Source organism: Buceros rhinoceros, unplaced genomic scaffold, assembly GCF_000710305.1.
Source record: "Buceros rhinoceros silvestris isolate BGI_N320 unplaced genomic scaffold, ASM71030v1 scaffold13165, whole genome shotgun sequence".
Classification (NCBI taxonomy): domain Eukaryota; kingdom Metazoa; phylum Chordata; class Aves; order Bucerotiformes; family Bucerotidae; genus Buceros; species Buceros rhinoceros.
Window position 1 is genome coordinate 5,009 of NW_010412331.1, and position 10,384 is coordinate 15,392.

The 10,384-nt window shown below is 35.9% G+C and overlaps 1 protein-coding gene across 1 annotated transcript; it reads left to right on the plus strand.

The window, feature by feature from the left end:
* Positions 1-629: 629 nt before the first annotated feature.
* Positions 630-9,284, plus strand: LOC104493636 (lysine-specific demethylase 4C-like; the record flags this gene model as incomplete). Its single annotated transcript, XM_010136355.1, has 2 exons — positions 630-773; positions 9,094-9,284. Coding segments are annotated over exons 1-2 (335 nt in total), but the record flags the coding sequence as incomplete, so codon positions are not given.
* Positions 9,285-10,384: the final 1,100 nt, after the last annotated feature.

Below are 10,384 nucleotides of genomic sequence, written 5' to 3' on the forward strand. Positions count from 1 at the left end.
TCTTTTCATGAGTACGCCGGCTTGGTATGAAACAGATACATGACTTTGTTTTTAGCCATCCTCAGTGTAGAAATGGAAATAAGAGGAAATGCTGATTGTGTTGTTAAACTGCTGATGTGAGAGTTAGGAAATCCAGGTGCTCATTTTCTATGTTTGCAGTGTGAGTGGGAAGTGAGTAGTCAGTTTTTGCCGTATACTGAATGGGAATAGTGATATTTCATCAAATGCTTAGCTTTGTTACTGCAGATTGTGTCTGTGTAATATACGTCTTTAGACAGAGAAATGCAGCAACCTGTAGATGGATCAGCACAGGAGGATGCTAGTATGATGTTAAAGGTTAACTTGAGAAAAAGTGCCATAAAAACAGAGGTGTGGACTGTACTGTATAAATGTCACTCATTGTAATGTTCCTCTTGGGTAAGGGCTGAGTATTCTTAAAGAAGTAAGAGGAAATGTAAAGACTTGTTTTGTGTCTGTAATACTAACATGCACAGAGGATTTCAGAAGCTTTTTTCCTATTTGAAACATGTATGTCTAATGTCGGAATTTGTTTAACAGCTTATTCTCTTCAGTATATGTTATTTTTTCCTTTTTTTTTTTTTTTAAAGCTGGATTGGAAGTGAACCACAATGGCTGCTGTCATCTCAGATAGTCCTCCAAACCCAAGCTGCAAAATCATGACTTTTAGGCCTTCGATGGATGAATTCAGGGAGTTCAACAAATACTTAGCATACATGGAATCACAAGGTGCTCATAGGGCTGGAGTTGCAAAGGTAAAAATCTATAATGTAGAAGGGAAGATGTTCCTGATACCTGGTTTCCCAGTATTTATATTTGGCTGATTGCAAAACTGACCTTTTTTTAGTATTCAGCATTTTTACCAAATGATTTTAAAGGAATAGATTCTGATGTGTTACAGTTTTAAGAAAGAGCCTTTTGGTATCTCTGATGTTTCATGTGAACTGCTGAAGATGATGTATACTGTTTTCTCTCTAACCATCAATTTTTTCCATGTTTGCGATAGCAAAAGAGGATCTCTTCCTAAGGCAGATTTAAACTAGTTTTTGGCAAACCATAACAAAATAGGTAGCTCATATTATATAGAGGAAGGCTCTACTCTACCAGTTGTTGAACTTGTCCTTTTAGAGTTGCATATAGCTTTAGGGGAGCAAATAATCCCACTACAGTCAAAGGATGAATGCATGAGTGTAGTGAGGCACTATTTGAATAGAGATAGTTTTCTTTCTAATGGTGATCATTTTATCTTTCTGTTCATGAAAATTGGAGGTACACTAACTACCACTGCATTCCCCTTTGAACAATGATATATCCAGGATCTTACAGTAGGTGTTCCTCCCCCCAATAAAGAGTGATTTTTTTTTTAGAGATTATGTCTGATGTAAGTTAGTGTTACATCATGCAAGTATTTATGCTCTATCTGTTTTGCCACTTTTCAAACGAGCAGGAAACACTGCAGGTCTAGAAATCCTAGCTTAGTTACTGGAAGTAGGCAGTGGGAATAGCTATCTTCATAACTGGGTTTCCAAGCTATTTTACAATGTCAAGACATTTAAAAATTAATTCTTGGTTTCCCCCTGCCCAGTCCCTCTTCCCTGCTTTGTGTAAAACAAAGCGAAACTGAACCCCTCACACACTGAGAACCTTGTAGTTTATTTGCTTTCTGATTTCTGAGGGTAGAGTATATACAGGTCATATTTTCAATCTCTTCTCTGCAAAAAGGAGTGATAAACAGACAACAGCCTGAGCTGAATTTTTCACATATTCAACTATATTATGGACCTAGGTGTTTGTGTAGGGATGAACTATTGTAGTCCTCTTGTCTTAAATAGTAAACTTAACAGCAAGTGACATCTGTTGCTCAAGAGACTTACATCATTAACATGTATGTAAGCAGGAGATTCTAGCTATGTATCGTTCAGTGGATTATGTACAACTCAACATTAAAAAAAAATCTTACTTTCATATTGTTTATATAAATAGCTTTATTTCAGTTGGTGATAGTTTCTAATCCTGTTTCACGAGGATCTAGCCAAAGAAATAGCAAGTGCCTTACAAACAGCCACTGAGATGAAACTGATTTTCTTAAGTTTAAATTTGTTTATTCATCTATAATCTGCTTGCTTTCTTTGTTATGTGTATATAAAACAAAGACAGATATTCCTAAGTTATAAAACTTGCGTTTTCTGGCTATATGAGGAAGCTATCATATGAGCCAGGATCAGTGTGTAATAAGTTTGGGAAAGAAAAAATGAACTAGTTATATTTAAAAAGAAGAATATTTGTTAGATGCTCTTTATCATGGCTATAGCTGTTCTAGACTGCATCTAAACTTTTCATTTGATAATGTTCAAAACTGTAAGCTTCTTAATATGGAAAAAACTCCCTATATTTAATTTTCTTTAAAACCTGTGTATCTGTTTACCTCTGACAATTCTCAGGGCATGCATCATCAAATATGATACTATAATCCTTAAAAAGCCTGTGCAAACTTCTGTTCTTATTTCTGAGATATTCACAGTAAAAAAAGAGTTTAATTACTCTCCATCAGGTTTTTTTGTGCTTCTCTTCTGTCAGGAATTGAAGCAGCCGGGAAGCCTGGTCAATGGCTTCTTGATACATGGTGCCAAGTGCTCCTCTGAGGCTTCTGGTATACTTGAAATTAACTGTGGAACTGAAATATGGCATGGTTTGAGCCCAGTGTCCTAGTTATTTGAGTGTGTGACCTTCAGGATACCTGGAAAAGAAGACTTTTTTGTGACTTAGAATTCTTGGTTGCAAAGTAGGAAGTGTAGGTTGCCAATAGGAAGTGTAAAAAGATAATGAATATGTTTTATTGGAAAAGTTCTTCCAGTTTTATTGAGACATGAGTCTTCAATTCTGTTTTGGTACCTTATCTTGATTCTGGTCCTTGTTTCTTTCCTGTCATCCAACAATTAAACCTCTGGGTGCAGCCCGTATTGGCAAAAAGGGCAGAGCTACTGAGGATTTCTAGCTATCTGAGGATTTGCTAGCCCTGAGGAGAGCAATGGACATAGTAACATTACAAAAGAACGTGAAGGAAAAGAATGTGAAACAGTTTTTTGCCTTTATTGTAGAGTTTAACATTTCTGTAATATTGCTGTCATCTTCATATCCTTACTCTTGGTGTTGCGTGCTCTCTCCCTTTCCTCTCTCCCCTGCTTCCCCAGAGATTTCTTTGTGAAGATTCTGGATAGACATAATTTTCTGCAATAACCAGCCATGAGAGTGATTCTTGCATATATGAAATGTGCATGATCTGAATATTCACTTGTTACTGAAAGGCAAAGATGACATAATCTCAATAAAATATACTAGTGCTGTCATTTTAAAAAGAGTGGCCCTTGATGTTAACACGTAAACTTTGTTTCCTGTAAACTTTGAAGTTGAAACACCTTAAGGAACATTGTAATGGACTAAAGTAGTAGTTACCTTTTTAGGTTAGACACATGAATATGTGAACCTGACTTCTTTAAGATGCAACAGTGATATCTACCAGGTATTTCAGTATTGTGAAGAGTGTCATGCAGATGCTGGCTATGGATGGATGCAGGCATATACTGTATTTAATTTACTTAACTCTAATCTAGGAAAAAATCCATCTGTAAAATGAAGATCATGACAACAGAAGAACAGAGGTTAGGCTGCGGTCTTTACTTCTTCACTATGGTGTAATGCTGCAAGATGTAGTTTAGAATCCTATAACTGAATTGAAAACGAGTGGGGAGTCCATTCTAAGTGACAGTCAAAGTACTACAAAGATAAGACAGCTTTCAGTATTGTATGAGAAGTGGGTAGTAAATTTTAGATGCACATCCCTAGTTAACACTGTTTAACCTGTGTTCGGTTTTAATTTTTCAACCAACGTTTTACTTTAAAAAAAAAGTAAACAAATATAAATTCAAAAAACTTCCTTTCCTGATGACATCGTGAGCTGCTTCCTTCAGTGTTGTTGCCATTATCAAACTAAAGCTGTTTATTTTGTAGTCTTATCTGCACTATACAGTTTTTTCAAAAATGAAATTATATTTTTTTCTGTCTCAATAACATCATCTCTTAATGAGATAATTGTAAGATCTTACTATCAGGTAGTAGGGATGGAAAAATGTGGCTACGAATTACTATTCTCTCAAATTGTACACGTACATGCAATTAAGAGACACTGGAGTGGAGTCTTAAAAATAATTCCAGGATTTGGTTCACAGAGGTTATTGCCACATTTGGAGTTTCATACTGTTTCTGTTGAAGACATGAAAACTGAACGTATCCAATGAGGGCAGAATTTGGCCATGTAGTCAGGTATTTGTGATATTTTGCATAGTGTAATTTGGCTAATTTGAAGTTAATATCACTGTACTTATGATTGAAAAATGTGAGTGTCTCAATTTATTGGCGATACACCTAGGACTTAATTCCCATTCCATCTATCGCATTTCAGAACCATTTTAGGATGCTCTTTTCTGTATACAAATTGATAAAATATGAGCACAAAAATGATTTTTATATATCTGTGTTTATATGCATGTGAGGTATCTGCTGACCTAGAGTAACGTCTAGGATAACAAAACCTTTTAGAAATCATTAATTACATAAGTCATGTTTTAGTTGTACTGTGGCTTAGGAAGGACCCTTCTAACCTTTCCCTCCTTCTGCTTGATACTGGAAGAGCAGTAAAAGCATCTCTAGCTGTTTTCAGAGTGTTGGTTAGTTGCTACTTATAACTTAGTTGTCTTGAGACTTTTTATGTTCTGATTTTTTACTTGTTTTGGATACATCTCAAAAAAAATTGTATTTATGTATAAAAAAATAACCAACTAAGTATTTGTAAAATAGATCTTACAAAGTCAATAATTCGTACTGCAGAAATTTAGGGGATACTTTCTGAGTTTTGAAAAAGGATTTATAATAAGAATAAAATTTTTTTGGTGTGCGGACTCAAGTATGAATGCAAAGAGAATAAAGCCTACCAGAGGAGCTATATGCGTATGCAGAAGTAGTAGTTTAACCTCTAATCAGAGGTCATAAGCAGAGTAGACATACCCAACACATTAGGTTAAATGTGAATTTGTAAGGGGATATGATATTTTACCTGTATGGAAGATTATGTGTATGTAAATGGGGATAAAGTGACTACAAGGTTTGCACATACTGGGAGGGGGAGCGGGGGTGGGAGAATAAAATTTTAACAATAACAAAACCAACAAAAAAGTCCCTAATACTGTGCCTGAAACAAATTATTAAGGTTGTAGACAATCATCATTAAACCATTTCCAGAGCAGATAATATACTGTGGCATCTCTGGAGCAAATTGACTAAGAATTTTCAGTTAGGCTTTTGAAAGTCCAGAATGGTCTTTAGGCATAGATAATGTGTTTAAGTTTTAATGTTACAGAGTATCCCATACTTAAAAAGGAAACCAAGGAATGACTTAAAATGAAAAACAAGGTACACTGATAGATTAGTTACTTTTTGTCAAGGGTTAGCGCTGGGCTGGCTCCAGACGAATGACAGACACTCTTTTTAATACTCTCCCCCCTTCTCCCCTTTCCCAAAGACGGGAGAAGGAAAAGGAGCAATGGAGAGAGACTTACAGATTGGAAAACCAAAACTTTTTAAAATGAGAATAATAATAATAAAATGAACTATATACAAATATATACAATAGCAGTACTGAACCCAACCCTCCCCGATGGCAACCACATCACCGCCACCACTGATGCTGGGGAAGGCACAGGCTGGACTCCGCAGCGGAGGGGAACTGGATGCAGGAGCTGGGTTCCGGAACTGGATTTTAGGGATGCACAGCCTGGGATCGATGGCAGAATGGACAGATTCCTCCTTGGATGTTGGCTGCTGAAGAAGAGAAGAGAGTGAGAGGGGGCAAGACCCTCAGCTTTATACTCAATATGATGTCTGTGGGATGGAACACCTTGTTGGTCAGTGTAGGGTCCCCTGTGCTGTCTGCTCCTCCCCACAGATGTGGCCTCTCACTTACTGCAGGTGCAGTACACAGGATTTAGCAGTGACCTTGGTCCTCACAGCAGAAAGTATAAGTAGGAGCCTTTCTGCAGACCAGCCCCTGTTAGCAACTGTAAACATCAAGCGTTGTCACTTCTAGAAGCAGAGACTGTCTGCCAAAGCATGCTGTTAACTTCAGGCAGTGCAGTTAGTTAGAAGAGACTGAGCTGAATAGTAAAATCTCTGAAGAGAATTAGTTCTGTTCTAACTCAGACCAGGACATTTTTTCATTTGAGTAAGAAGTGTTTTGGAGACTCAAACTGCATTTATACAGAGTGAAATAGCTTTAATATGCAGTTGCATTGCCAAAAGTAATTTTGGAAGGTGGTACTGAAAGTAGATGTTGGCAAGTACAAGAAAATCAATTTCCAAAAGAGTTGGGTCAGAAGCAGCTACATAGAAGTAGTAGCCAGTGCCATTCATAATTAAATGTAGAACAGGAGATTACCAGTACGTGAAGGAGGATTTAACAGAAATTTATGCATTGATAGCACTCTGAAATAACCTCAGTTGTGCTAACGTGCAGCTTTCGTGAAGAGGACTGAGTGGTATAACTAAGGCATCCCTATCTAAAAATGAATATATATCATGCTAAATAAGAGTAGACCATGTTAATATGCTTAGGATGTTTGGTGTATATATTATATATGGATTTATAAATGAGAAATCCTCGCCTTAGGTTTTCCCCTTTTTATATCTGAGCATTGAACAGCTTGGCTGATGAATTTGATCTAGGTTGCTTCCATGAAAAAACCTGACTGATCGGTCTTTGAAGAGGTTATTTTTACTAAAGGGAATGTGAAGAGGCTTCAGTGGGACAGGTCAGCAATAAAAACTCAGAGACCTGGTAATTATTTTCAGCTCTGATACTGACTAGCTATGTGTCACTTTGGATGTGATCTTGTAACATTCCTAGTCTGTGCCCTGACGTTTGTTAGAAAATGGAAATTCTTTGGGGCAAGAACTCTGTTTTTATTTTCTTTTAAAATAAGCTTAGCGTATCAGTCCCCACAGAATTAACTTTAATCAGTACTCTACAACAATAATAAACATGCTCCAGTTAGCTGGAAGGGGATATTTGAAACCTGATTCCAGAAAAATTTATTGCTTAAAACACACTGACCTTGAATTAAAGAAGATAATGCAAATTGTGCCTTTCAGGATTCATATATTTGAGCCAAACCTACAAATTCATGCTTAATAATCATGAAAATGGAAATCTCTGCATATATTTGATTTTTGTGCATATATTCTGAATGCATTACTTCTCTGCTTCCAAACCAACATTTTGTGTTTTGTTAATGTGCATATAATTTAAGATTTGTGTAAAAAGATGTAAGTAGAATCAGAAGATGATTTGATTATTTTTTTTTTTCCTTTGAAAGCAAAAAACACTGAAACTTGCTAAGTAGGTCCTGTACAACTGAAGTTCCTTGAAGCTGAGAAGGAAAAGAGAGAGTTGCATCTATGTAAAAACTGGATAAAACCGCCTTTTTATGTTTGAAATAAAAACATTAGGTGTGGAAGTATGTTACTATTTGATAACTTTTCTTCAGCTTGATGTTTTGGTGCATGCTTGCTGGCATGAATGTTCTCTTTTAGATTTCTTAGAGGGATGGGCTATTTGAATACATTAGCATTGCACTTTGCACATTTGTGATTGCTTTCCAAAGGTAGCAAATGATCTCAGGATCTATCTGTATTATATTCTAGAAGTTTTACTTTCTTGGAGTGATTTTTGTAATAGCAAAATCTCTAACGAACAGTATGTGGAATCCTGAAATGCTTGTTAGAGGAAAACTCTAGGTAGCCTAAAAGGCTAAAGGCTGCCTCTAAGATGTGAATTAATTATTCAGGTAATGTAACTTGTATGTGTTAGGTGCATGTTTACGAAAGCCATCCTGTGTTGGTGTGTTTTATTTTAAAAGTTTTGAAGCCAGTGCTTCTGAAAATCTGATTTGAGCACAACAGAAAAAAATGAGTATAACAAGTGAATCAAAGAACATCGAGCCTTTGGGCAAGTAAAAGTTCAAAAGGAAAACAAATATGTGTTAAAAATGTCTGTTGCTGTGTTTTAAAACTGTTGCAATTTCAAATCTACAGACTTTTTTTCTGTTTTCACGTAAAAATAATAATTCTGTTAAATAATTCTGTTAATAAAGTAATTTCTGTTTTCAGATAAAATACTATATGCAAGGAGTGTTCAAAATTACACAGTCTGTTAAAGAACACTGGTGTGACTACAGGCTTCTTTGAAATTCCTAATGATTTTATTGTTAACGTTTCAGAATCTGCTGAGGAGTTTTTGTAAAGTTTGGGCAATTCTGTGATACTGAAATAAAAACGTTATGTTTACAATTGTTTAATCTGCAAATAGCTTTAATCTTTAATTATGGGGTTTAAATCATGTTATTATAAAAACTAGTATATCCAAATTATTGGAAACTCTTTCTGTAATGGAGTTGTACCCTGCAGTTTTATAGAGAAATAGTTAAACAGACTCTAAAACCTGCAGCTGCCAGAAATAACTGTATTTTTTTTCATTTTTCAGTAAGAAATAAAATTATTCTTACCGGTTTGCACCAAATAACATTTGCGTAGGGGACTGTCAATCTTCTGTGTGAATCTGTTGAGGATTTTTTAAATTTAGGATAACAGTTTTACGTCATGGAGTACAAAGTATTTGTGAATTTTAAGGTTTTTTGATTATTAAGTATTTTTCTGTTATTTTGTATGTGTGTGTTTGCACAGTTGCACATGATTGAACTGCTGTAAATTCGTGAGTTGCTTGTGAATTGAGGTAATGCTGTGCCCATTTTGAACTGTTTTGTACATGGTCTAGGAGCACTTACAAAGGCTAGTCAGTTACTGTGAAACAGCTGGTAAGCAAGCCTTCATTTGATCATGTGGACTTATTTGACTGGTTCTTTTGATTCCCCCCCCCCCACACTGTTTTGAATTAGTATTGCAACTGTTGATGCCCTGATGCCTGTTTTTTTGTTTTTGTTTTTTGGTTTTTTATTTTTGAATTTAAAGGTTATCCCACCAAAGGAGTGGAAGCCAAGAAAACATTATAATGATATTGAAGATATGGTGATTCCAGCTCCAATTCAGCAGATGGTCACTGGCCAGTCTGGGCTGTTCACACAGTACAACATTCAGAAGAAGCCAATGACAGTGAAGGAGTTCAAGCAGCTGGCCAACAGTGACAAGTATGTGAATGGGAGGTATTGCTTAGAAAGACTAATTATTTATTTGTTCCTGTGTTGTGGTTTCTTTGAATGGTGCTAGGCAGCTGTTGATACTTTCCACTTAGTTAGTAGAAGTTTTCCTGTCTCCTAAGTTGTGAAAGAGTGCCACAGTATGTTTTTGAAAGCATCCAGTACCAAGGCAGCAAGAAAGCATAGGAAAAATCAGAGACATGATGCTTTCTGTCTACCTTTTTCCTTTCTGTTCTAGCAAGGGCTTATGTTGAAAATAATGAAGATGATACGGACTTCTTTCTGAGTTTTGAGTACACCTGTAATGTTTAATGTTTAATTTTTTGGTTTTGGCTTACATACAGGAATGGCGTAATCATGTAATTCTGAAAAAAACTCAGCATCTTTTTTATCTTGCCCAGACATTTTTACATTAATATAAGAGAGCTCAACTGCATCTAGCAAATATCTGTGTTCTGGTTATGGCAAGATGGATATTAAAGGAGAGGAAAAAAGTCTGTGGAGGGCTAGGCACTATATTAAAAGATTCAAATTGGGGGCATTCTAAGAAGAGGGAAGTGAAAGAAGGAACTCTTCCTAATTCCTTTTAGCCACATGAAAAGAATAAATAGTACCTTAGTATTTCCTCAGAGATAGCTGGGAATAGTTCCTGGAAGGTGATTCAAAGGATCCTAGAGAGAAAAGATATTTGATTATAACGAAGGAAGGTAACACTGACCTATTTTGAAGGAAGGTTTCTCTCATATGTTAATTTGAAAAATTAGGAGGTAAGGGGAGAAGCTGTTACCAATACCAAAAAAAAAACCTAGGACATGAGAAGCTTTTGAAGATTCTCCTCAGCACATGTTCCATAATATTCATGCCTGAGTAAAAGTGCAAAAATTACCTCCTTTTCTCAAATAAAAAGGATCGCTATGTTTCTGCCCCTGTATTACTTGTGAAAAGTTGACATTATCACACTTACAGTTTTCTTTCTCCGGTAAGTGAGAATTGGAACCTATTCTGTAGCTCGTAAAATTATTTAGTCAGTAACTGTTAGAGGGGTGAATAAAATACAAAACCTGTATGGTGTCTGATGTAATTTTCTGAAATATATATTTCATATA